Source organism: Aphelocoma coerulescens, chromosome 14 (genome assembly GCF_041296385.1).
Source record: "Aphelocoma coerulescens isolate FSJ_1873_10779 chromosome 14, UR_Acoe_1.0, whole genome shotgun sequence".
In the NCBI taxonomy this organism is placed as follows: domain Eukaryota; kingdom Metazoa; phylum Chordata; class Aves; order Passeriformes; family Corvidae; genus Aphelocoma; species Aphelocoma coerulescens.
In genome coordinates, this window is record NC_091028.1 from 2,100,538 (window position 1) to 2,127,803 (window position 27,266).

Consider the following 27,266-nt stretch of genomic DNA (forward strand, 5'->3'; position numbering starts at 1 on the left):
GGCAGCCTCTTGATCTTTGGCTGCACAAGAAGTTGCCATTTTTGAGTCAGAATTAAAACACTAAGATTATTCATCTTAGCTGTTGGCTCTTTTCCAAGGGGGAACTTGCTGGAGCAGCATTGGAGCTGGGACTAATTAGCAGCATTAGATGGGAGTGAAGTGCACGAAAGGGAGGGACTGCAGGTGCAGAACAGTGGATTACACTGGGATGGTACCAGAGCCCATTCACTTCCCTTTTCCCAAATTTCAGCTAATACCCAAACCCCAGTGAGCTCTGATATCCACAAAAGCAGCCATAAGCATTCCCTGCTTATCCCTCCTGGCTCTGGGGATTAACAGCACTGTTTTACCTCTGCGAATGAAAGGATCAGGGAGAATCACTCTGGTGCTCTGGGATCTGAGCCCCACACGTCCTTTCCAGCAGAGGCCAACTTCAAGCACCAGCAGGAGCACAGGGAATGAGAAGAAACATTCCTACCCCTAGAGCAGCTGTAACAGAGCTGCCATTCACTCACCACATAGGAGACTTTAAAACAGTCAATAATTCATTACTCACTCAAGCCAGAGATGAGCATGCAAGCTGCAACAGAAATTCATGGAATCAAAGCCAGGGAACTAGAGGTAAGGAGACGGGTGGGGGGAACAAAAAGCGTTTTGGAAAGTTTGAAACAATTTATTCAGTTGTTCTGTACAAGATTAACAGTTTTCATACCACCCCCACCATCGTCAGCAAGACAGTCCCAACACACACAAAAAAAAATAGAATAGTAAACTGCAGCTCTTACACCCAAAAGGAACTGCCATCCCCAGGTAAGTGCCATGGGAGCCTTCCCTCCCCGTTCCATCCTGGAAGCGCTGCAAGTTGCCTCAGCAAGGCAGAGGTGCCAGCCTGGCTCCCCATCAGCTGCTCTGCGTGGGCCTGCCTTGCTGCCACTCTGCTCCACACCACTCACTCATTCATTATCGCATGTAAAGAAAAAATATCCCACAGAACTTCCACCACATAAACATTTCCCTGAGGCAAGAGGCTTCGCTAAATTCCTAGAAGGAGGGCATTCTGCTCCGGCCGCGCACACGGGGGCTTCCCAGCAGAAGCATTCAAGTGAAAGCAAAGAGAGGGAGGAGAACCAGTACCTCGAGTCACTCGCTGAGAGCCCCTATCCTGCCAGGTGTCCCAAGCTTTCAGCTCCCCGGGGAAGCACCAAGCACCCCTCAGGATGAGGCCTTCAACAGGAACCACGCGACATCCACTGCTCAGAGTCCACCGAGAAATGCTGTGCTTCGTTTTACCCACGCGAGTTCTGTCTTTGGCTCTTTTGCTACAACCTAGGTATTTTCTGTAAACAGACTTGAAATCTGAGCTGTATCCATTGATTTGAAATACAAGCAACTCACTGATCTCGGGCAGTTACATATCAGCTCCAATTGAAAAGAGTCTTCTTCGGATCTTAACAAAAACCAGGGGAAACTAAAGCAGACATTTGCTGCTATCCTGCGGTCAGCGTCCTTCCCCAAAGCTCAAGGAGGAAGCTACAAGCTTTTCCTTGGAATAACAGTAAATTCTACATGGATCAGCACTACCACTGCACAACTGGGACGTGGCTGTGGGGGCCTGAGAGAAGACAGACTGGGCAGAGCAGGAAACCAAACCTCAGGAAGCTCAGGTGAAGCCTCAGCCTGCCCTTAGCCTGAAAGGGGGTGCTCAGGGAGAGTATTTAGGTGTAAAAGTTAAGAAAACGAACAAGAAAAGACAGCCCCCAATGGTGGATGGTCCCTGTTCCTGCAGCTGTGCTGAGCACACGATCCTGGTGCAAGTATCACTGAGGAGAGCAGTGTTTCTCTCTGGAATTCATTCGACAGGTAGTGACCTTGGTTCATCTCACTCATTCCCTCTGCCCACCAAATTGATCCTAACTCACAACCCTAGGAAAGAATGGCTTTAGGGGAGGGCCTGGAACCCGCCTGCACATACTGGGATGAGAACTGGTGCTCCTGCTGGATTTGGGACTGTGCTCAGTCACCAGGTCACCACTGAAGTCCAGACAGTGCAGCTTTTTTTTTTTTCTTTTCTGTTTTTTTTTTTTCTGATGTGCAACCATAAAAAGCTCTATTAAATAAACCAGAATACATTTTAAATACAGAATGGTTAAAAAAGGGTTGAGGAGCACACAAAATAGGGCTGAAATGTGTGTCACTAGTCCATTCTTGCTCCACCATAAAAGGCACTGGAATTATGTCTTCTGATCCATGTGACATGCTAAGAAGTGTCCCATTCAATCCAATGCATTCAATGGCAATGAGGATAAAACTGAGCAGGAAAAAAGCATCCCTTTGGAGGGGAAAAAAAATCCAAAAAATCAAAAGAAGTAGAATTCTAAAAGTCGATGACTGCATCTAAAAATGTCTCTCTAAAGAGTCTTCCTTCTCCTCCAGAGGGGAACATCAGGTGGTTCCTCAGATTCACCACACAGGAAATGTTAAATCCTCCAATTAAGTGTAGCACAGTTTTATAGTACAATTGGAAAGTTACTCAAATGTCTTCAAGAAAGCACTGGCAGTGCTAGAATTATCCAAGTAAATCCAAAGCAGAAGAAAGAAGCACCTTTCATACCCTCCACAGGGAGACCAAGGAGGTAACTGGACTTGGAGGTACTTGGCAGCTACAGCCACGGGTGGGTGGGAATCCACGGCAGGACCACCCGAGCCTCCCTGCCAGTTCCAGCTCCTGCCAATGCCAGGGAATGCAGGAAGGGCAGCAGCAATAAAACAGTGCTACAAAAGGCTCCTCTCATCAGGGCATGGCTCGAGGTGGCCCCGTGTGTGGGGCTCAGCTCGGAAAGCCTCTGAGCAGACGCCCCAATGAGCTCCTCGTTGCAGTTCAGTCTCTCCAGTTGTCATAAAAAAAAAAAAAAAAAAAAAAGAAAAAAAATAGATATCAAAAGACACAGCTGGTATCCAAAGTCCTGTTCCTCTGGGTTTTATCCTATGGGTGCTGGAGCTCCCCTCCTCGCAGGTGTCACAACTTGCGCTGCTGTGCATTGGACCCTTTGCCATGAAGCTGAGAAGCATCTGAAAGAAAATAAAACCAGCTGGGAAGGGGGTTCAGCACCAGCCCATGGAGGGTGGGCAGCTGGGAGAGCCAGGCCTCTCAGCACAGAGGGAAAGACCTGCTTTTCCTTCCCAGCATCAAGGAATCAGGAAGAAGAGGATGTGCTTGGAGCCATCTCCCCACAAGGAGCAGCCCAGCCTCTGAGGAAAGGACAAGGGAAGCGCTGAGGGTCCCCTGTGGGCTCCCAGCAGGAACCTCATGGCACAATTCCAGCTGCCAGGGGACACCACAGCCTGTGCCCTTCTCTAAATCCACCCTGCCACATCTGCCCCTCCAGGACACCCCAAACACGTGGTATGGCTGCCTTGCACCTACAGGTGGTTGGAAGGAACCTGTTGTACATTTTTGCTGTTGTAATCACAGAATCACCAAGGTTGGAAAAGACTTCCAAGACCATCGAGTCCAGCCTGTGCCCCATTCCCACCTTGTCCCCAGCCCAGAGCACTGAGTGCCACCTCCAGCCCTTCCCTGGACACCTCCAGGGACGGGGACTCTAAACCTCCCTGGGCAGCCCCTGCCAAGGCCTGAGCACCCTTTCCATGGAGAAATTCCTCCTGATGTCCAACCTGAACCTCCCCTGGCACAGCTTGAGGCTGTTTCCTCTTGTCCTGTCACTGGTTGTGTGGGAGAAAAGGCCAACCCCTCACCTACAAAATCCTTTCAGGTAGGGCTTTAGGTGCTTTATTATTGATTTTTTTTTAATTATTTCATTAGGTGCTTTTTAAACGAAGGCTTTAGGTGCCCACTGATAGCAACAGGAACTATAGGAATCTCACCACTGATGGAACAGAAAGGAATGGATGTGGAGGAAAAGAGAAAATACACCGAAGAGAGAAGAAGGAAGGAAGTTTAAGGAAGCAAAAGTTTTCCAGGAGCAATTAAAATTACTTCAGACTGTGAAGAACAAATGGGAGTCCTGAGACGTGCAGCTAAGCAGCAGTGGCACTGAGCAGTGCAGCAGCAGCAGCTTCTCCTCCAGGCCAAGAACAGCTCATTGCATGCAAGAGCCCAGCCCAGCACATCCCATTTCCACAGAACCAGCACCACATTCCCAGCCCCAGCACAAGGCACCTCCACCAGCAATGGCAGCACCGACCACACACACAGGCAAGCACTGGATGCTCTTTGCTCAGAGGCTTTTGGATGAACATGGATATAAAAGCATTTTTATTTAAGGCATCAACATTCCCTTGCATTTGCAGCAACCTCCCACGCACCTCGCAGCGTTCACACAGCAGTGCAGCTGTGGGCAGATGTTGGCACAGCCAAACACAGCTTGTGCCACAGAACACAGGAATTCACTTTCAGGTAATGGGGGTCACTTAACTATTCCCTGTGTTCTTCTACAAAACACCAAAAGTGGGAATGTTCCAAGAGATGGCAGCACTTGGCTCCATCTTGCATCTTTAAGTGAAAACACCAAGTGAGAAAGCAGGTCCTTGCTGGAGCTGTATCCATGGTCAGTTTTTTCCTTCACTTATTCCCAGCGATCTTTTGTCTTCTGGCACTACATCCCACTGAAGAGTCCATCAAAAAATCCTTTTGTTATAAGCCCTATGAACAACAGTGAAGCAACCACTCTGAATTCCTTCAACTAAAGGCACAAAGAGCTGCTCCTCAGTGATGTGGAATCCATTCCACAAGCCACGTTCAAAGTGCGATCCCTGATCTCAGTCTCCGGGAAGGGTGGCTGACAAACAGGAAGGAAGGGTCTGTCACAGCAGGGCTCACTGCTAGAACCTCCTTCAGCTCTACCCCACCAGCGTGGCACAACCCACCTCACTCTTCAGCAAAGGAAGCAAACCCAACCAATGCTTTGCACTTGCATGAGTGCACAACACACTCTTCTTTCTTCAGCAAGCAAGCACCGTGCTCAGCACTCAAGGGCATTTTATTTCATGACTCCTCCAGGAGGCTACATGGTTATCCATGCACACAGCCACAGGATCAGGCTAGCACTCCTAAATCAGGCTCATATTGCCCAGGAAGACCATCCCAACAGGAGCAGGTACTAAGACAGTGGCACTGAACTGCACCCAAGTGCTGAAGAACACTCCTGAGAAAGCAGAAATTCGAGTTACCACGGGAATAAGCAGCTCCCTGAAACAGGTAAGCCCAATCTGCTGGTGCTGAATTTCAATTTTCCTTACTTCTCTCCTCCTTTGGAAAACTCTTGTTTTATGCATCACTTCTGCAGGCATCAAACTGGGGCAGGAACAGGCTTAACTGCCAAATGCTCACGTTGTGAGCAGCAAGTGGAGCAATCTGCATTTACACTACAAACTTGTTGTGAAGGAGATGCTGGCAATTAACTCAGTGCACAGACACAAGACAGTCTGGTCTGACACATTTTATGTAGGTCACCAGGAACAAAACTCCTCAGAGCTGGAACATTCATTCCAGGGCAGTCCTGGCAGGCTGTGCACTAACAGGCACAGCTTTCATCCTGGCAGCATAATTCTGAGTATCTCCAGGAACCAACACTTGCTGTAAGCACTGAGGATTCATCATTCCAGAAATCACAGAATCCCAGAATGGTTTGATTGGAAAGGACCTTAAAAGCCCATCCCATTCCACCCCCTGCCATGGGCAGGGACACCTTCCACTGTCCCAGGCTGCTCCAAGCCCCATCCAACCTGGCTTTGGGCACTTCCAGGGATCCAGGGGCAGCCACAGCTGCTCTGGGCACCCTGTGCCAGGGCCTCACCACCCTCACAGCCAAGAATTCCTTCCTAATCATGGAATGGTTTGGGTTGGAAGGGACCTTAAACCCTATTCCACCCCCTGCCATGGGCAGGGACACCTTCCACCAGACCAGGTTGCTCCCAGCCCCTCATTCTGAACCTTGGAGAGGCTTTAGTGACAACCACACAGCTGGAAAACATGGACAACCCCTTTGGTTCCAGCCCTGAAGGAAGCATCTGCTGAGATAGAGGGAGACTCACGAGGTGGAAGACAAACACGAGTGTCTGACAAGTTACCTGGCAAACTCTGTGGTAAATGAGTGGACAGGGCAGAGTGTGGGAGTGGCGCTGCATGGTGGGGGCTGGAGTGCAAACCAGCCAGAAGACCTAGAGAGAAAAACAAAGAGAGGAGAGGGAAAAAAGGAACAAATACACATCCAAGACAGAAATGAGCAGAGGAGCTGCAGCAGTTAGCTCAGAGCTCGGGTTCCAGCTATTGGCACTTCTGGGTGAGCTCTAGGGATGTGGCCAAGGTTCTCCAAATGCAACTGCTGGAGATACAAAAGCAGGGACCACAGCATGAAGCAACAGCCAGAGAGATGGGCTGGTGTGCAATGGGCCAGCCCAGCAGAGCACTGATGTGACAGCACAGGCACAGGGGACACACACAGTGACCAGCAGGATACTCACTGTGCCCAAGGCCGTGGTGGAAAGTCCCCGGAGCAGGTCCCGTAACTATTGCATCCTTGGAAACTCCTGCTTTTGGGGAGGAGTCGGAACTGAAGGAGATGACATGGAGAGGGAAAGAATGAATAGGAGAGATAATACCTAACGGGGTGGAGCTCAGGGCAGCTGGCAGCTTTGGGTTGTTGGACTTGTAGGATGGAGCCAGTACACTTAAGGAGGAAGAACTCGTTAGCAGCACAGCTCCACTAGTTCCTTTCTGCAAAGCAACGGAAAAGGTCAGTCAGGAGAGGGAAAACCAAGGCACAGCATCATTCATATTTACACATCTGCAAAACATGGAATGCTCAAGAATTCCCCCTTGGAAAAAGCACCCTCCCAGCCAGGGCCCAAGAGATGCCAACACTTGAGGTCATCTGCAGATGGACATGGGCAAGCCAGCTCTTCTGAATGTGGCCATGCTGGATTTGCCTCCATGACTCCCTTGCTCTGGAATTGTGCCTCCATTAGGCAGAGGAAAAGTTTTCACACTGCCTGCAAGTTCCAGGGGGGATGCTTCCTACTCACTTCTGGCAGCACACACTGCTGACAACTCCAGGCACTGAGGTTTGGCACCCAAGGCACCCCGGGATGTTTTTTAGGATCTCTCTCATGGACATTCTCATGGCACCACTGGGGAGTGTTTCCCAGCTCTCTAGCTCAGTAAAAGACAAGGCACATAAGCTGAGCAGTACATGATTTCCATTTAAATATACTCATTGAATTTCCCAGCTCTTTCCATGGGCCATAAAGGAAGGCAGGGATGAGCAGCCAAAACCAAATGAATACAACAACATTAGGAACCATTACTTTTTTGCTATAGATAAAAATTAAGCCCCTTATACCATTAAGTAATACAATATTATAACAACACAAGTCTGTTCTGACAACCCAGGAGTCTTTTCTGAAATGTTCTATCCCAACAAATACTGGGAAAATTTCTTCATGGGAAGGGTGGTCAGGCACTGGCACAGCTGCCCAGGGCTGTGGTGGAGTCACCACATCTGGAAGACTTAAAAGCCATGTGGATGTGGCAGTTGGGGACACGGGTCAGTGGTGGCCTTGGCAGTGCTGGGGAATGGTTGGACTCGATGATCTTAGAGGGCTTTTCCAACCTGAATGATTCCATGGTTCTATGACCACAGCTTATTTATTCTATGGGCCAGTCGTGACAGAAGTGGCAATAATACTAAAATGACTTGCAGTAATTTAAAGAAGGCTAAGTTTGTAGATCTAATTAATAACAAATTCATCATTATATTTTTAGTTTATGCAATTAATTTTACCTCTTATGATAAATTACCTTACTGCACTTTCTCTTAATCCAAATGGGAGCCCTACTGTCCCCATAACTCACAGAGCCAAGGCAGGACCATGACACAGCCTGGGCAAAAACTGCCCTTTGGAAGGCAGCAAAGTATTCAGCTTAGTGGCTACTTTAAGCTGAAAATGAAAGCTGGAATTCTGGAGGACAAGCCCAGGGCAAAGGCCATAACTTTCTAGCCTAAAGCAGCCAAAATTCAGTCAGTCATTCGAGAATTTCAGAAACTGCTTTTGAAGTGCCCCCTTTAGGGCAGCTGGGAACAAGGCAGGAGCTCGCAGCACTGCCCCCTTACCGGCACAGAGGTAGAGGCTGCGGTGCTGCTGACCACAGCTGGCTTTAGGGACGAGGTCAGCAACTTGGCCACGCCCTGCGTGCCCCCGCTGGAATCTCCGTTGGAGCCGCCGGGAGGTGCCACCAGGGTCAGCTTCTGGGAAACGGGAGTTTTCTTCACGGAGGAGCCGGAGGCCGGGCGGCTGGAGGCCGAGCCCGGGGAAGGGGCCGGAACGCTGGGAAGCAAAGTCGCAGAGGAGCTGCCCTGGTTTGCAGAAGCTCCAGAGGAGGAGCTGCTGGAGGAGGCCCCGTGCTTGGAGAGGGACCCAGCGACGAAAGGCGATTTGTAAGATTGTCCTGAAGAGCCGGAGCCGCTCGAGTGCTTCCCAGCGTAGCTGAGAGATGATGAGGACGAGCCTTGGCTCTTGTGGGAGCTGCTGGAGTTTTGGGTGCTGCTTGGGGACGTGGAGGAATGGAAGCTCTGAGCTTTGGTTGATGACTTGACCTGCTGGAGGAGGGAGCGTTGGGGCAGAGGGGTGGAGGACTTGGGGTTCTGCAGTTTGACAAAGGGAGCTGGGGAGGTGAAGGTTTTCTGGAGCTGAGCACTCGGGTGGAACACCTTCACCTGAGAGCCCGGCACTGGCACTGAGGCCGGGGGCCCGTGGCCTGGCCTGACCAGGCTGTGGTGCTTCTGCTTAGCCTGGTGGGCATCAGGAAGGATTTTGCTGGGGGAAGCTTGGCAGGAATGCTCTTTGTAATTAGAGTTCTCGGTCTTCTTGTCTTGAGAAGACTGGCCCAACGCCAGGGCCTGCTCAGCTAGGAAGTTTAGAGGAGACTGGAGGGAACCAGAGGATGATGTAGGGGCAGGGTTGGGCTTTGGAAATGTCCTCTTCTCCTCTGAGGATGCAAGAGTTGAGATCTTCTCTGGTGGAGCTTTTGGAGCCACAGGAAGAGTAAAGTCAGGGCTCCCTCCCGCCCTGCTGTTCAGCACAGCCAGTTCCTTGGACACTGCTTCCAGGGAGGAGGTGGGGTTGTGAATCAAGTCCTCATCCAAGGAGTCATCCTTGAAGGTGGCAGGAGTGGCAGTGCTGCTGGCAGCTTGGGCTGTGCCAAGGGACAAGAATTCCCTGTTTTGGGCACTGATGCCCAGGGCTCCTCCCTGGGGCTCTGAGGACATGGCCAAGGTGGTGCTCGAGTGCAGGGAAGGGACAGACACCGACAGCTTCTTGTCTGGCTTGCAGGAAGAGTCCTGGAACATCACAGGAGAAGGCACAGTCAGAAGAGAGACAGGGTTCACAGTTTGGGGATAAAAGGCAGGATACACACATTCTGTGCCCGTGAGCCCCCACTTCTCTCCCAGCTGCCACTGCCATCCATTTTAGCTGCTGTTCCAGTTGTTTTTTCCAAGCCAAATACTGAGCAGAGCCATTTCACAGTAGCTGACGTACGGATACAAAGCTCAAACACGGGATTCAGGATGGCAGTCACTTGGCTTTTGGCACATACCAACTGTGAGAACCAGAAAACAGAACTCACCTTCACTTTCACCTTAGTAGGAGCTATAACTTTCTTCTTCGCCCTGTTTGGAGGAAGACAAGAGAAATGTGGCTCAGTGAATGCCCCCAGGGAAGGAGCCAGCTAGGGAGCACACCCAAGCCCTGTCAGAGATGATCCACCGAGTCTTTGCAGGGAACAGAGGCAGCATCTCAGGTTGCTAGGATTCAAAACCACATGATATTTGGTTGCTGCTCTTGGAAGCCCCAACTCGCACACAGGGAGCGGATTAGGGAGCAGAGCAGAGTCTTGGAATGGCAGCAGAGCAGCAAACACCCACACACACATCCTGCATCAGCTGCAGGACCCCACTGCTGCCCTCCTACAGCAATGCCCAGAGAGAAACTGGCACAGAGACTGCTCTGCAGAAGTTACACCTTCCTTTTGGGTTCCCAGAAGAAGCCAAGGATGCAAAAGCATCTGCCAAACTTCCCGAGAATAGATCTGGTCAGATGCAATCTCTGGTACAAGACATCCCTGAGCTGCTGGGTGGTGTGGCTGAAGGAAGGATGACTCTACACCCTACTCCACAGTGTTTCTCACACTTCCCCTCACTCATCCAGTGCCAAGAACTGTCTGCCAAACAGACACCAGCCTGAATCCATGTCCTCATCTAGTATCAACCACCAGCAAGATCCATGAGAGCCTTTGGATTAAAGCCCCTGCCCAGCTGGATTCTGATGGCTCTTGGTTTGCCACCCACCAGCCTGTTGCACCCTCCTTCACCAGTCTGAGCTCGTTGTGCCCCTCCTTGAACCAGGCAACAAGAAAGAGGGAATCCAGAATCCAGTAAGGACCAACTGAACAGGCTGCAATAGTCACAACTCCACTTTACCTCGCTGTGCCTGCCAGGCCCAGCACACAGGCCTGGCTCCAGGCTGTTGAACCAGGGGGCAACCTGGCTTCAAAGTTCTTCTTTTTGAGCTTACTGAAGGCTAAAGCACCTCAGGAAAGTGTTGGGAGATGTCACACACAAACAACTGCTCTCCCTAGACCTCCCCAAAGGAAGCAGCGCTGATCTATGCGGGGGGAGCCAAGCAAGCTCAGGTGCTCCTGCACGATCCCCCCAGGCCCCAGGGAATGGAGATCACCAGTTTTCACTCCAAAGGAATGCTGTGATACTCACAGGACTGATGTGAGGTGTCCGTGTACACGCCTGCTCTCCTTAAACAGTGTCCTAAGAAGGGAAGAGAGCAATGAGAAGTGATATCCAGCAAGACCCAGTAGAGCAGCTGGGATCACTGGAGACAGAGCTGCACAGTACAGCAGGGGACTTAGTGAAATTGAAACCACAGAGAGCAAACAAATATTCAGCCCTTTTCCAGGAAGATTCTCCTGAGCTGCCCCACACAATTCTCTCTCTGGGGAGCAATGCTGGTAGGCACTGGAAAAGCCATTAAGGCAGTGGTTGGACAATACCTAAGGAAAAAGCTCTGCCAGCTTAAAAAGCCGACTGGAGAGGCAGGATCATCATTCAGGACGTTCCTGCTGCCAGAGATCATCCAAGAGCTCTTCAGCTTCCAGGGAGAAAGGTTCCCTTCCCGTGCCTCTCACACAGCAATGAAGGAGAGAAGGGTCTGTGTTGCCTTTGTGTCCCCAGCCAAGAGCTGAGGTGACTCTGTACAGCACAACCCTTTCTGGAAGGGCTGACCAAGCACAGACTGAGCTTCATCCAAAGCCCTGCACTACTGAGGGTAAACCAGAGTCTCCCACAAACACTCTCTGACCCAAACCAGCTGCCACTCAGCTGCCTTCTTACATGTCAGGGAGGAGTCAGAAACATTCCTTCAGTACTGGCACATGGAATGTGATTCCTGGCTGGTGTTAACAGACTTTTGTCATCCTTTTTCTCTTAAAAAGCAAGCTGATGTTAGCCCAATATTCTGTTAATCATCTCTTAGTGTTAATGGAGGAAACAGACTCATGGCAGGGCCTCTCTAAACTCATACATGAAATTGCTGCTCTGTCCACCTTCAAGTTCCTCTTACAGATGAACTTCGGAGATCATGATGACAGCAAATCAAGCTGACTTACCCATAAAATTGTTACAGTTTTCCTAGAGCCACCAATCCCTCCCTGTGGCTGTCACTCTACCCTCTGCCTTTAAACCACCAAGTCAGAGAATATCTTGAGTTGGATGGGACCCAGAAAGATCAAGCCCAACTCCAAGTCCCAGTAGGAGAAACCACTATCCTTGAGCCACTGGAAAGCAATCAGGAAACCCACTTTTATTGAGTCATTCTGTACTTAACTCCACTGGAAGTGCCTCCTACACTGAGACTTGGGTGAGCACCTGAGTGCCCAACAACAGTTTCACCATCAAACTCGGAGTTAAAGATTTTAATTCCTTTTACTCAAATAAAAGTTTTTAAAACTTGGCAAGCCAAGACCCTCAGGCTGGGTATATCTTCATTAACTAAGAAGGAATCTTCCCCCACCTCCTAATGCCATCTTTCAGCTCCTGCACCACCACGCTACAACCATGCTCAGCACTGAGCTTCCTGTGCACATGCAAGTGCAACAAACAGCCATGGACCTTTCCAAGTGGATCTGTGATGTGCTGCTCTTAGGAACTGCCACCTGCATCTTCCTTTATCCCCCCAACACACAGAAAGCAAATTCAGCAGAGAGAAGACAGCACTTCCCAGCTCATGAAATGCAAAGAGACAGGAACAGCTTGGCTTGGAAGGAACCTTAAAGATTCCAGAAGGAAGACTGCAGAGTTGTCCTTTCTTTAAAAGTACTGAGCAAAACAAAGCAGGCCAGAAGGTGATGACAGTCCCAGCAGGAGGACTCTGCCATTTGTGTGGCTCTCTGCCACTGCCAGCTCAAGGGCAGGGATGATGGAGAATAGGAAAGAGCAGGAAACAGCAGTGAGGGTGCAGAAACCACATCAAATTCTACTGACTCTAATAAGCCCCTAAAACTTTTCTGCTTTGCTTTCTTTTGGGAAGACTCCAGAGAAGACTTCCCAAAGTGTCTGGAAAATGTATCCTTTGTGATTATAAAGTGATCCTTTGTAATACAGAGCCAAGAAAGCACAGACTGGCCCGTGGGCCTGACCTCAGTGCCAGTTCTACCTGCCAGTGGCATGCCTGACATCAGCACAGGACCAAGGCTACTCAGCACTGCTATTTACAGTCCTGACTGCACTCAGGACCTTTGTGAGGTGAAAAGGGACAGAAGGAGTGGGGAGAATAACAGCTGCCATTCACAGGGCCCTTCCCAGGCTGGAGAAAGGGACCAACACAAACCTTGTGAAGCTCAATGAAATCCAGCACCAAGTCCTGCAGCTGGGATGGAATAACCCTGAGCAGCTGCCCTGCAGGAAAAGACCTGGGGGTCCTGGGAGGCAAGCTGAAGGGGAGCCACTGCTGCAAAGGTGTCCTGCTGAGAGCAAACTATCCCCTGTTCAGCACCTGGGAGGGCACATCTGGACACAGATCCAGTTTCAGGGTCCCCACAATACAAGAGAGATGCCAACAAACTGGAGACAGCCCGAGGAGCAGGGACACGTGACAGCCAAGGAGAGGTGGAGGGAACTGGGTTTACTCAGCCTGGAAAAGGAGAAGCCCCAGGAGGAGTCTGATGGCAGTTTTCCACTACCTAAAGAGTGGTGGGGACAGGGAGACATGACCAAGATGGGAGCCAGACGTTTCTCAAAGGCACACAGTGAAAAACAAAAGCAGGGAATATTCAGTTCAGTGCAGCAAGGGAACTCTTACTGGAAATAAGGAGGAAAGATTTCATGAAGAGCGATCAAGTACCAGAACAGGAGCCCAGAGATGCTGTGGTAATCTCCATCCTTGGGAATTTCCAAAATTCCACATGCCAAAGCCCTGAGCACTCTGATCTAACTCTGAAGCCAGCCATTCCCTGAGCAAGGGCAGGACTAACGACCTTCCCAGGTCCCTTGGGACAAGGAATCCCTTGATTCTTGCTCACCTGGCCTGCATCCAGCCTTTTGGCCAAAGGGGCTTCACCTCTCCTTCTAGGAAGGTCTTCACATAATCCTCTAGAGACTGAGCCTTATTCTTGTCAAGGTCATAACCATCCAACTTAATCTTCACCAAGTGGCAAAGCAGCTCCCTGAGGAACAGGAAGATTTCAGATACAGTTACGCAGATTGACCTTTCCCACTTGGAGATCATTCTCTTTATCCAGGCTGGATAAACACACCAAGACACACCTGGCCCTTGCTAATACAACCCTGCACTGCCTCCCCAAGAATGGGGAAGGGAAAGGCACATTCTGTGCTCTGTGTGTGCACACACGTGGATGCACCAGGGAGAAAAGTCTTGTTACCCCTTCCCAGTGTAATCTCCTGAAACAGCTGAGGTAGCAAACCAGTGCCAGAGCCACAGGCAGCAGTAACAACCACAGAACCGAACCTCTCAGCAAGGAGAAGGCAGGAAGCAAAGCTGGCTGTGTCCTAAATGAATCAACAGCACAAATTGATTTGTTCCAGAATAAGGAGAAAAAGACAGCAAGACTGATCTTCCTTTGACCCTTTGTCACTCTCCCCTGTTCTCAGCACTCCCTTCTCTGTCAGCCCCCCAAGTGCCAGGGGCAGCAAAACCCAACAGCTTCAACTGCTTCCACAACCAGAGCCTGGGTGTGTTAAGAGTCTGGGCTGTAGGATGTCAGCAATTCAGCTGAATCCCTTCTGTTCCCAAAGATCAGACTCTCTCTTTTGGACTCTGCACAGAGGCTTCTCAGCACTTCACTCAGAGCTAGCCTGGGCCTGAAAGCAGCTTCAGGGTGAGATGTAATAAATGCAGTAATGGCTTCCATAAACAGCACTGTGTGCCACGAGCCTCCAAGCTGACTGTTCCTACAGGTGATCAGCACTGCTCTGAAAACAAGACACAGACACCAAAATGCTTCACTGCCAACAGCAAAGAGTGACACAGGTCGTGGGTTGGTTAATATCTCAGTTATTCAAACCTGATTTCATCATTCCACTGGAATTTCTTCCGCGGGCCCGCGACACGCTTCCCTCCCTTTTCTTCATCCTCATCATCATCAGAGCAAACTCGCTGCTCTTTGTCCTTTTCCTCTTCCAGCATCCTAAAATGGAGACAGAAAATGTGGAAGTGATTGTCCTGCAGCTTCAAGGGGAGGATTAAGTATCTCTGAACAGCACTGGTCAGAGGTCTCAATACCAGCAATCAATCTCTGGCTTAGGGTGCAAGCTGAGCTATGGGCTCAAGGTTAAGAAATCTCCCAATATTTTGTAATAAGAGATCATGGGACCAAGCCAGCCTGACTGTTTCCAGGCTGCCATGCTCCTAAGGACACGCCTGCACACGCAAAACCCCTCAGCCCAGCTCTGGTGCCATCAGTGCTGCTGTAGCTGGCATTGCCACAGACAGCACAAAGAACACACACAGCTCAACTGGGCCAATCAATGCCCATCAGTAAATTTAGCCTACAGAACAAAAAGAGGTGGTAAACTTCAGGAGAGCAGCCTCCAGGCCACAGAGAGCCTGCTGGGGAATCAGCAAACGAGGAGCTTACTTGGCAAACTTGGCCTGAGTATGGGCTTGGCATTCCTCCTGGTACTTGGCCACCTGCTCTGGCATGGCCCTTCCAATGGCTTCCTTCAGCTTCTGCAGAGGCTCCTTCAGTCGGCCACCCTGGAGCAAGCACAGAGCACCCTGAAGCTCCACGTGGCTGGGACACCAAAACCCAGCCAGTTCGGAAGCCGCCGTGCCAGGACGGTGCCCCATGGAGGCTGTTTGGGGCCACCAGCCACGCTGGGCACGTCAGGGGCACCACACACACAAGGGGCTGTGCTGGCAAGCTCCCTCACCTGCTCGTAGAGGTAGAGCCTGCGGGCTCGCTTGAGCAGGGTGTCCTTGCTGCAGGGGAAGAAGGCGGCCAGGTGAGCGTAGACCCCCGAGCGCACCTGGCTGCTCAGCTCCCGTGTCTGCAGCTCGATGCTGGGGACACAAACACAGCGTTAGCAGGGCCTGACAGCGATCCTCTGAGCAAACAGGGCAACTCTGAGGGCAGCTGGAGGCAGGGAGAGAGGGACAAAGGACAAGGCATGCTGCGTTGAAGGTTCTTTGAGTTCTAGGGTCAACAGATTTGATCCCAAGCTATGCTTTGAATCTGGTCTGGGAGGAGCTGGAGAAGGAACAAATGGAAGTCAGCAGTCTCATCTGTTCTGCAGCTCTCCCTGGCAGCTGAATGCAGGAGGGTCAGGCACTGAGATGGGAAGCGCACAGTGGTTATGGCAGAGGCTACGGCAGAGGAATTCAGGACAATACAAAATCAAACTTCATCCCTTGGGTTTCAACTTCCAAGTGAGTAGATGAGAGAGATCAGAGTGTGCCAAACCCATCTACACAGTTAAATAGAACTTAGGAGCCTGGCTTTTTAAGCCACCTCTTGGCATCAAAAAGTGTAAAATGCCAAGTGATTCATCAACACCATCAAAGTCACAGAACGCTTTGACTTGGAAGGGACCATCTTGTTCCACCCCCTGCCATGGGCAGGGACACCTTCCACTAGCCCAGGCTGCTCCAAGCCCCATCCAACCTGGCCTTGGACACTGCCAGGGATCCAGGGGCAGCCACAGCTGCTCTGTGCCAGGGCCTCCCCCCCTCCCAGGGAACAATTCCTTCCCAGTATCCCATCCAGCCCTGCCCTCTGGCACTGGGAAGCCATTCCCTGTGTCCTGTCCCTCCATGCCTTGTCCCCAGTCCCTCTCCAGCTCTCCTGGAGCCCCTTTAGGCCCTGCAAGGGGCTCTGAGCTCTCCCTGGAGCCTTCTCTTGTCCAGGTGAGCACCCCCAGCTCTCCCAGCCTGGCTCCAGAGCAGAGGGGCTCCAGCCCTTGGAGAACCTCTGTGGCCTCCCCTGGACTCTCTCCAGCAGCTCCTCGTCCCTCTGCTGTTGGCCCCAGGGCTGGAGGCCACTCTGCAGGTGGGGTCTCACCTGAGGGGGCAGAATCCCCCCATCCCCTGCTGCCCACACTGGGGCTCAGCCCAGCACAGGGGGGTTCTGGGTGCTCACAGGGCACACGTCCAGCCTCTCACCCACCAACACCCCAAGTCCTTTTCTCCCAGGGCTGCTCTCTGTGAGTTCTTCTGCCTGGGATTGCCCCAATCCAAACTGTACAGCAAAGTCGTATAAATCTGTCTAAATCTCCTCTGAATGAGGCTGAAGTGATCAGTCTGACACCAGACAAGGACTGTTTGTGCAGCCAGCACTGGAATGCTGGAAGGTGGTAATCAGCCCTGGAAATGAGAGGGAAACAGAGTCCCAAACCTCCCCCTGGCAGTTGCCTGCAAGTGCCTGGATAAACCTCAATGAAATTAAAGCCTGGGTGTCAGTATTATTGCACTGATCACAAAGCCCTGTGCACTCACCAGCCCTCTCCAGGCACTGGCAGAAGAATGAAGCCATTATCTGCAGCTGCCTGAGCAACACTGGCACTGTGTAATTTGGAGCCTCAAAAACACAGAGCAGGAATGGAATCTGTCCAGTTTTCCCAGAGAAACAGTTTTCCCAGTTGAACACAGCAGCCTTATCCCAGTTCTAAACAATTCTATATAGCATGTAAGTTAAATAGCAAAAACCTGCCTGACATCTCTCACAGGGAGAAACTGGTCTTGCATCAAGCTGAACTCACAGGTCAAGTGACCAAATTTAGGCAAATAATTATCTTGAGAACAGGAGGCCTGGATACATTCCCTCCAACGTTCTCCTACCTCATCATATTTCAACTGAAAGCCATTTCTAGGAGACTTTCATGTTATTCTGGCTTGGAAGACCTGCACAAGGACAACCTCACAACTCCTGCTGAACCTGCTCCTGAATTTACCAAAAATGCTCTGCCTAATGCTCTCCTTTCCCACACCTCTCTGCTGGCAGCACTTACTCCAGTATGATGTTGTTGATGTCCTGAGTGAAGAACCTCTGCTTGCCTTCTCCCTCGGCAGCTCTGGCAGCCTGCAAGTCAGGAAATAACACAGATCATCAGCAGCAGTTCACAGCTGGCACAAGCAACCACGTGTCTTCTAAACCAGCACAGAATTACTGCAAAAAAAGGCACAGTTTTATTACATAAACTCTGTCACAGCAGAGGTGAGATCGTGCCCTGTCCTCTCACACCTCCCCAGTTCAAGTCCAGCCCTGCCTGACCTGGTAACACCATGTCCTGCACACCCTGTGACCTTCCCAGCCTGGATTCTCCCCTCCAGATGCACTGGAGTGACCCCTCTGGAGTGAAGATTCCTCTCTTTAATGGGACAAAGGAGATGGTTTGGTGGCTTCTTTGGCAAACTTGCCATGGGAAGAACAACAGCTTCGGGGCATGGTTTTAACTTCACAGTAGATTGAGGAATATGAGCACAGAGCTTGTCCCTAGACTAGGAAAGCTCATCCTAATCCCAACTAAGAAAGGTTGAGGAGATTTATCACCAAGTTTTCTAGATCAATCTGGAAACTAAGCCATGAAAACCAACAGAGAAGAGTCACAGCCACAGGGGATGCGTTATTCCCAGTCAACACCATGGAAACAACAAAAAAAGTCCTGTTCAGGAAGCTTCCTGAGCTATGACTGCAGCTCACAAAGTGCTGCCCAAAAACATCACACCCATGAAAAATATGTCCAACAAGAGAATAATTCTGAGAGATGAAAATGAGATAGTAGCAAACTGCCAAGAGCTTTCAGTTTTTTCTGAGTGGGGATATAAACAAAACTGGGATTTGGCACAAGGCACCACAGTGAGTTAGTGATTCCTTGCACAGGAAGGGAGACCAGGAGAGGATTTTGAAATTCCATGATTTACCACTCTGAAGTTGAGGCAGGCAAGCAATTAATTTATGCTCAGAAGGTGAATATTCCTCCCTGCCAGCAGCAGGTCACAGGCAGCTGGTGATATCAAAGGAGAAGGCTCAATGCTAAGGAGAATCCTCAATGGGAAAATTATTTAGGAAGGAGAGGGTTAAAGTCAAAGCAGTTCAAGTAGAAGAGGAAATGCCTGGAGGCTCCATTTAACTCAGGAGATGCTCCCACCTCTGGGATGAAGAGACTTGGCTCTCAGGCAGAGGTACAGCACCTCTTCATTCCCACCTGAGTGCATGTCCCAAAATCCTAACTGACCCAGAGGCTTCAGTTTGTTTCTTTCCTTAACATCCACAATCCAGCAACAAGAGACACAGCAGCAGGAAGACCTAAGCAGCAAAATCAGTGGGGACTCTGCTATTAAACTGCTTCACAACACCATAACAATTAACCTGATATCATGGAACTTCCAAAATATTCTCCTTTAACTCAGACAGAGTCAGAAACAACTATTTTGGTGCTTGCTGAAGCAGAAACATCCACCAAGAGCCCATTATTTTTATCAGCTGTGGCAATACTTTCTTCAATTCCTCCTCCCCTCCCATCTGCTCACCCCCACTGCACAACTCAGCAGAACAGCTCTCTAAGAGCAGCTTATCTTTAGTAACAGGAGTTACTCAGCATCTCTTACTTAACTAAGAGGTGCTCTCAACTGAAGTGCCCCAGGAGGCAGAACCACCACAGAGCTCCAAGGCCATGTTTATGACTTAAAATCAATGTTTAAAACCACACCAGCAGCAGGAACAAAACCTCCCAGCACTTGTTGACAGGCTGGTGGTGACAGCCCTCACACCACAAGGCTGAAAGCACACTTTGACATGCCAGGAAGGCATCCCTGACCAGCACCCAATGTTTTCCTTCTCCCAAAACAGACTGGAGCTTCCCACACACACCACATTTTGGAGAAGATGGGTGAGTCCCACAGGAGTCCAGCAGCAGGAGGTACTGGTGAAAACACACAGGACCATCCTTCTAGACATTAATATATTCCACTCCCTAAATGGTACCCCAACAACGAGATGTTAAAAATGGGGAAAGGACTCCAATTGGTGCAGCTTCAGAGTGGTACCCAAGCTTCAGTGAAGGATCTGCCTGTGTGTGACATGGAAATGGTTCTAGCAAATCCTCAAGCCCCATCTACAGGGCTTTCCAGGCCTTCTCACGCTGTGGAACTGTGGCAATGCTTTCCAGCTGCAGCCTCTGATTTTACACACTGTGCACCCCTTCCCTGTCCTGAGCAGCACAGAATGTTAAAAGTATTATGGTGGGATTTGTCCTTGTCGTGGTTTAACCCCAGCCTGCAACTCAGCCCCACACAATTGCTTGCTCCCTCATCCAGGTGGGATGGGGCAGGAAATCACAAGGGTGAAAGGGAGAAAACTCCTGGGCTGAGATAAACGCAGTGTAACAGGGAAAGCAAAAGCCATACAAGCAAAGCAAAACAAGGAATTCATTCCCCACTTCCCATGGACAGGCAGGTGTTCAGCCATCCCCAGGACAGCAGGGCTCCATCACACGTATCAGTTCCTTGGGAAGGCAAATGCCATCACTCCAAACATCCCCCTCTTCCTTCTTCTTCCCCCAGCTTTATATACTGAGCATCACCCCCCATGGTCTAGGATATCCCTGTTGGGATCAGCTGTGCTGGCTGTGTCCCCTCTCAGCTCCTCACGCCCCACAGCCCCTTGCTGGCAGCGTGGGGTGAGGAGCAGCAAAGGCCTTGGCACTGGGTGAGCACTCTCTGCTCAGCAATAACAAAAACATCCCTGGGTTATGAGCTCCCTTTACAGCACAGTCCCAAAACAGCCCGATACCAGCCACTGTGGGGAAAATTAACTCCATCCCAGCCCAAATCAGCCTCAGTAATTCACATTTCAGTTCATTCATGTCAAGCTGACATTGGAAATTACTTCTTGCATCAGGTCCATACTTTGCCAAGAGCGGTAAAGGAGGAATCCTGATCAGGTGTGATCTTGAGTGTTACATTCAGTGGGTAACAAGGTCCTGGATTTGGACATCACTTGACATCTGGGCCTTCAAGGAAATCAGGTGACACCATGATGTGATCCCAGTGGCACTGAGGAACTCCCCCACTGGAATGTGCTCTGTGCCTGGGTGCTGCCACACACACCCAGCAGAGCTGTGCCCCCTCCAGTGACCACCAGCCCCACTGCCCCCAGCAGCTGCTGTACCTGAGCCAGTTCCTTGATCCGCTTCTCCAGGGGGGCTGGCAGCCCCTCTGGGAGGGAAGGTGGCTGCTTGAACTCCTGCTCCAAGCCCGTGCCACCGGGGTCGCTGCCATCCTCGGCCTCAGGGAAGGGGCTGCCCTCCGGGGACTCGCTGAGGAGCCGCTCCAGGTCCAGGTCACTCAGGGAGTCCATGGCTGTGGCTGCCTGGAGCAGGTCACTGTCACTGGCGTGGCCGAAGAGCGAGAGCAGAGGGTCGGCCATGGCCTCTGCCTCCCTTGGGGCTGCAGGGTCTGCTGGGGAAGGAGTCACCACTTTCTGCTCTTCATCTTTTTTCTTCTGAGCATCCTTCTCCTTCTGAAACTTCTTCAGCATCTCCTTGACACTGAGAGCTCCAGAGTATTTCTTCTTCTTTTTCTCCTTACTTGCATTTAACGCTGTGAAGCTGCAAACAAAGCATGGAGGGGGAAAGGGAACTGAATACAAGATCAAGGAGCAAAGAGGGTCCCTTCCCCCCAGTTCACTTCAGGCACAATTCCCTGGAAAGTCTCAGCCCCTTAACCAATCACACCAGAAAAAGTATTTTACAGCTTCTGAAAGTCTTAAGGTTCTGCCTGTTCCTCTCAGCTCAGAGAAGGCTGTCCTGACTCACTGCAGAGAGGTTCCAGGGCTCAAACCACCTTTGAAAGCTCTACTTTCATTTAGCTTCATGATATTGTTATTCCAGCAAGGAAGGATGGGAAATGCACAATTAGTACAGAGGAACTGAGGCAGGACAGAGTTAGTGTGAAGCTTTCTGCTGTGTTGAAACCAGGAGAGCAAATGCCTTTCCTTGCTCGCTTGGAAGGGATCACACACTGATGATACCACGTCAGACACATGGCTTGCTGTTGCCCAAAAGCAGATCCACACAGGAAAAAATAAATTACAAAGAATAGTTAAAGGAAGAAGGAAAAAACTTAGGAGGCAAATATAGAAAATGAGTGAAAAGCTACAGATATAGATACTGAAAGAGATAGGCCATGCAGACCAAAGCAAGGACAGAGCTACAGCACAAGATGACTCAGAACAAAAAGAAAAACCATTCCATTTTACAGCCCAAAAGCTACAAAAGAGCTGAGCACTCATCCAAGAAATACTTTGGGCAGGAGTACAAAGGATTGCCCAGAGAGAGCAGTAACACAGCCTGCCTTGTCACCTCTCCCTCCCTGCCAGCCCGACACTCGTACAGCCTCCAGTCCAAGTCCTTCCCACCTGCCTTTCCTCCCACAGCTTTGTCTCAACAGTTGTTACCCTTCTCTCTACTCCCCACATCTGTTCCTACTGTCAGTGCCTAAACAGAGCTCCAAAAACACCACTCCTGCAGCCAGCTGTGCCCCCTTTTGCTCAGACACTGCTGTTGGGGAGCTGTGCTCCTTCCCTGATCATCCCCTGCCTTTCTGTCCCACTTTGGAAGCAACGGGGCTTTTCCTGCTGGTGTTTGCAATGTGCACTGGAGCCGCCCCACACTGCAACAGGTTCCTACTGCAGCCACCTGGAACCCTGAAACAAGGTGCTGAGCAGCAAGAATTCCCTCCTCCCCTCCTTACCCAGCTTTTGGAAACTTGGACTTCTTCGATTTCTTTTCCTTGTCGTAAGAATCATCCTTCTTCTTCTTCTTGATTTTTTCACCCCCATCTTTCAACTTCCGCTTCTGCAGAGGGTTAAAAACAAGTCACAGTCAGAGAGTTTCCCACAACATCACCAGCACTCCCAGAGCCACTTTGGGACCTCTCCCAACAATGTGAAAATGCAGGACTCATTAACCCAGCTCCACTACATCCTTCACCACGGTTCTGGCAAGTGTTGCCTTCAGCATTTGACAGCACCCCCATAATGCTGTGACTTCCAGGGTGACAGGGAGCTGCTGTCACCTCTGCTCCAGGAACCAGGTAATCCTGCCACAGTCTGATCCATGCCAGACAGGCTTCATTTCACTAGGAAATTTTAGGACACAATGGGATTTCAAGTGCTCATCCCTGTTCTGCCCACACCAAGTCACGAATCTCTCCCACTCTGGATGCCAACACACTTTCATGTGGCAAGCTCTGAGCTGTAACAGACAGGATAATTGAGAAAGCTGCCTTGCTGACCTTGGGACACTTCTTCTTCTTCTCTTTGACATAATCATCCTCAGACTCAGAGGCCTGCCGGAACTGCAGCGTTCCCGAGTTGATGTAAAACCCTCCGTACTTCGTAGTGAGAGAAGCAGGAACCAGCTCGTCATACTGGAAGTAACAGAGAAGAGTTTATTGGCACTGGGAGCTTGGTTACTTCATCCCATAGCTCAGCTGCTTGGAAAATGCAGTGGGGTTCATAGAATCATAAAATATGCTGAGTTGGAAGGGATCCATCAGGATTGAGTCCAGCTCCTGGCCCTGCACAGACACCCCAACAATCCCAACCTGTGCCTGTTGTCCAAATGCTCCTGGAGCTCACACAGGCTTGGTGTTGTGACTACTTCCCTGAGAAAGCTGTTCCAGTGCCTGACAACCCTCTGGGGGAAGAACCTTTTCCTGATATCCCACCTAAACCTCCCTGACTCAGCACCAGCTATTGCCTCGAGTCCTGTCACCGGTCACAAGAATGAGGAGATTGTGCTCCCCCAAGAACAGGCTGGAATGCCTACCAGCATCTCCTGCCATGCAGCTGCTGCAGGAGCTCTCATTCCCTGGCCCTGGTACCCTCCTGGCTCACTCCCAGGCCAGGCTCAGCCCCCCAGACAGCCACCTTTAGCCACTCTCAGAGCCCCCAGCACTCACAGCTTCCGAGTTGTCGATGAAGGAGTCGGACTCGTCATAGCCATACCCCATATCAATCAGATCCTGAATCCGGTCCTTCCTGCGCCTCTTGCCACCCTGAACAAGGAAACATGGACACTGTGATCACTTTTCTCTTCCAGCACCACAGAGATACCCTGATACAGGACAGCAACACTGGCTCCAGGACAGAAGAACTACAGCAGAACCAAACCAGGGTTGGCTCCCATCACACTGTACTCCCAGGCTGTGGTAAATCCAGTTTTAAGCCTTATCATACAGAAAGAAAACACTGCAGCCAAATGAAAAACTGCCAGCCAGACTCCACACTGAGCTGGGTCTGCACCCCTTCAGCATCTCTTCCACAGGGCTTGCTCCTCCCTAAGTGCTCCAGTGGGTACAGACTCAGCACTACAGACATTGAACACACAGAGACTGTGTCAGGGTGACCCATGGGATCAGAAAACAACACACAGCTTGCTACCCCAAAGTGCCAGAGGTAAAACACAGTGTGGCTTTACTGCCAGCTACAGAGATAATGCAAAAGGAAGAACAGAAAGGAACAGGTAAGGCAGATCCATGCAGCAGTGTCCTGAGGGGAGGGGACTCATCACAGCCCCATGCTCAGAGACTTGGCAGATTCCATCCTGCCACAGCAACAAGGCCTAGAAATTAATTTTTGCTGAAGGAAATTCAATTTTATCAATCACAGTAAGTGATTTGCCGCTCACTTCAATTCATGTCATTCACTTTAATCAGACTCATCTGATTTAAGAATGAATCTGAACTATTTTTGCAGCCCCGAGACAGAAAAAGAACATTAAAAACCAGCATGTGGCAGCCAGGATAAAGGACTGGGGGAGAACAGGAACCCAAGAGCCAGAGAGCATTAAAAGCCCGGCCTGAGAGCTGAACAGCACTGCCCAGCCCAAGGAATAACATCACTTAAAGAAGAAACACTTACATATTTTTCTTCAAACTTCCTAGCAAGAGCCTCCACTTTATGCCTTTCCTTTTCCTCATCATTGAAGGGATCAGCCACGTCTTTCTTCTGTAGAAACAGAAGGGGTGAAACCATGACAGCCAATCCTGTCACACTGCCACAAAAACCCCCTGAATTAAACCCATCCTGACTGGCAGGAGATCAGATAACTCAGCCTTTGGGACAGTGCTGATCAATATCTTCATCAGTGACATGGACAGTGGGATCAGGGCACTCTCAGACTCATGTCTGGGGATGACACCCAGCTGTGTGGTGTGGTTAACACATCTGAGGGATGGGAGCAAATCCAGAGGGACCTGGACAGGCTGGAGAGGTGGGACCATGGGAACCTCACAAGGTTCAACAAAGCCAAGTGCTGGTGCTGCACCTGGGCCAGGGAACCCACAGGATCAATCCAGGCCGAGGGATGAAGGGACTGAGAGCTGCCCTGGGAGGATTCGGGGTGTTGGTGGGTGACAGCTGGACTTGTCCCAGCTGTGAGCACCCAGAAACCCCCCTGGCTGGGCTGAGCCCCAGCGTGGGCAGCAGGGGAGGGGGGATTCTGTCCCTGTGCCCCCTCAGGTGAGACCCCACCTGCAGAGCTGCCCCAGCCCTGGGGCCCAGCACATGAAGCACCTGGAGCTGCTGGAGTGAATCCAGAGAAAGCCATGGAGATGGCCCAAGGGCTGGAGCCCCTCTGCTCTGGAGCCAGGCTGGGAGAGCTGGGGGTGCTCACCTGGACAAGAGAAGGCTCCAGGGACACCTCAGAGCCCCTTGCAGGGCCTAAAGGGGCTCCAGAAGAGCTGCAGAGGAACTGGGGACAAGGACTGGAGGGACAGGACACAGGGAATGGCTTCCCACTGCCAGAGGCAGGGCTGGATGGGATATTGGGAAGGAATTGTTCCCTGGGAGGGTGGGCAGGCCCTGGCACAGGGTGCCCAGAGCAGCTGTGGCTGCCCCTGGATCCCTGGCAGTGTCCAAGGCCAGGTTGGATGGGGCTTGGAGCAGCCTGGGCTAGTGGAAGGTGTCCCATGGCAGGGGGTGAACAGGGTGAGCTTTAAGCTCCTTTCCAAGCCAAATTGGATGGGATTCTGAGAGTGTCACTGCGGTTTGGGTGCCCTCCCAGCTAATTTTGTACCTGCCTCTGCCTCTCCCAACTTTCAAAACAAACCCCCCAAAATTAAGCAGCATAAAACATCAACTGACTGCTAACAGTTCTGAAGGCAAACAGTAAAAGGAATAGAATCCAGTATGTTTCTTTTCATAGACAAACCCTCCTTACTCGAAGTTTAGATGCTACAGGAGTTTTCATTCATGTCTCCTTTGGTACTCTTTGGAAAAGAGCTCCTTATCACTGCCAGCTGCCCAGGTACCAAAACTCACTTTAGATCCAGCCATTCCAAACTAAACGAGCACCCCATCCCACACCTACCACCAGCACAACACCTTCCCAACACGACATTCCAGCAAAGCAAAGGAGTGACACAGCGTGGCCTGACAACAAGAACCCCAGCCTGAGGGTCAGTTCTCCTGCCTGCAGGATGTTCAACCACCCTCCTCCCACCTTGCAGCACCTCACAGCAAACACAGACCCAATTCTCAAAACAGCAATGCTGAGACAGCCTTTGAGACCTTCAGCTACAACACAGGTTCCCACAGGCCCCAGGGATACTCACCTTGTCACCTGAAGAACCCCCTTTTACTTTCCCTCGACAGCTCTTGAGGAGATCTGGGTAGAAGAACTCTGGGCAGCGTTTGTGGTCCGGCTCAAAGAGGGTCAGAGTGATCCGAACAGCCGTGGCTGCCGGCTCGGGCTCCGGGGGCTGCTCTCCATCGTCCTTCCGAGACCTTTTCAGGAAGCTGCTGCTCAGTGGCCCATGCAGAGTGGTGAACGAAACCCTGTGGGGCTCTGTCATGGCTATGGCCAAGTCTTACCAGGCCTCACGGCATCGTTCCCATGGCATTAGGAAAGGGCTGTCGGGCTGCACTGATGGATTTCACCAATGATAATGGAGGACGCTGGCAGTAGAACAAGTGCTTTGCTTTTGGAGTTTTCTCGGGAAATGACAAAGGGCGGTCCTGTGAGCGCTTGCTGCAATCATTAGAGAGAAAGAAAGAAAGAAGTCAATCCTTGGACCAGACTTCCCTCCAACACTGGCAGTTCCCCGTTATCCCTCCAGTCCACCGCAGGTCTCTCTCCTCACATCACACCGCTCCATTTGTAAGGGCTGAAGGAAATCCAGCTGCCGGGGAAACAAAACGACCCCGCCAGTCTCGCTTTGACGCGACCCAGGAGCCCTGGGCACAAACACCGGGCTGGGCTGCACCTCCCGGGCCGGGGCTGCACCTCTCGGGGCCGGGGCTTCGCTCCGGCCGCCTGATCTCCCGCTGCACGGAGGCCCGGCCACCACCGTCCCTGGAACAGCGGCCCCGGCGGGGGCTGAGCGGGGCCCAGAGCCGAGCGGGACTCGGAGGCTGAGCGGGGCCCGGGGCTGAGCGGGGCCCGGGGTGGCAGCGCCTCCGGAGGGAGCGCGGCCCGCGGGGCTGAGGGGAGGGCCGAGGCGGTGGTGCCGGGCCCGGCCGGGCCCCGCCCGCCCTCACTCACCGCCGGCGGGACGCGGCCGCCGCCGCCGCTCCGGGCCCGCTCCGGCCCCGCGCCCGCGTCACGTGGGCGGTGCTGCCCTCGCGCCGGGCCGCGCGCGCCGCAGCCACTCAGCGACCGGCCCAGCGGTCACGCCTCGCACCGCGGCCAATCAGCGGCCGCCGCCGCGGCCACACC

General features: G+C 51.4%; 1 protein-coding gene across 12 annotated transcripts; it reads right to left on the reverse strand.

Annotated features, from left to right (window-relative positions):
- Positions 1-652: 652 nt before the first annotated feature.
- Positions 653-27,165, reverse strand: UBN1 (ubinuclein 1). Of its 12 annotated transcripts, none has more exons than XM_069030127.1 (19): positions 27,093-27,165; positions 26,164-26,579; positions 24,470-24,556; positions 23,509-23,604; positions 22,840-22,974; positions 22,297-22,400; positions 20,714-21,152; positions 17,553-17,623; positions 15,480-15,609; positions 15,185-15,303; positions 14,612-14,734; positions 13,610-13,753; positions 10,791-10,841; positions 9,647-9,689; positions 8,133-9,359; positions 6,689-6,736; positions 6,484-6,572; positions 6,091-6,180; positions 653-3,069 (listed from the first exon to the last, which is right to left on the reverse strand). In XM_069030127.1, the coding sequence occupies exons 2-19, from the start codon at positions 26,401-26,403 to the stop codon at positions 2,979-2,981; spliced, it is 3,327 nt and encodes a 1,108-aa protein (XP_068886228.1). In that variant the 5' UTR covers positions 26,404-26,579; positions 27,093-27,165; the 3' UTR covers positions 653-2,978. The 12 variants fall into 12 exon arrangements, with proteins under 12 accessions (XP_068886228.1, XP_068886232.1, XP_068886226.1 ...); XM_069030126.1 differs by having other exon boundaries at positions 2,978-5,165; XM_069030131.1 differs by lacking the exon at positions 6,091-6,180.
- Between the last annotated feature and the right edge of the window lie 101 nt (positions 27,166-27,266).

What these genes read in the sequence shown, in the direction of transcription:
- UBN1 (XM_069030120.1), bottom strand. Translation starts at nt 26,403, where the DNA reads ATGACAGAGCCCCACAGGGTTTCGTTCACCACTCTGCATGGGCCACTG. An exon ending in GGATCAAGGAACTGGCTCAG is followed by an intron (nt 17,624 to 20,713) that starts GTACAGCAGCTG and finishes CCTGACTTGCAG; the next exon opens with GCTGCCAGAGCTGCCGAGGG. An exon ending in CAGTGGAATGATGAAATCAG is followed by an intron (nt 13,754 to 14,611) that starts GTTTGAATAACT and finishes CCTGTTCCTCAG; the next exon opens with GGAGCTGCTTTGCCACTTGG.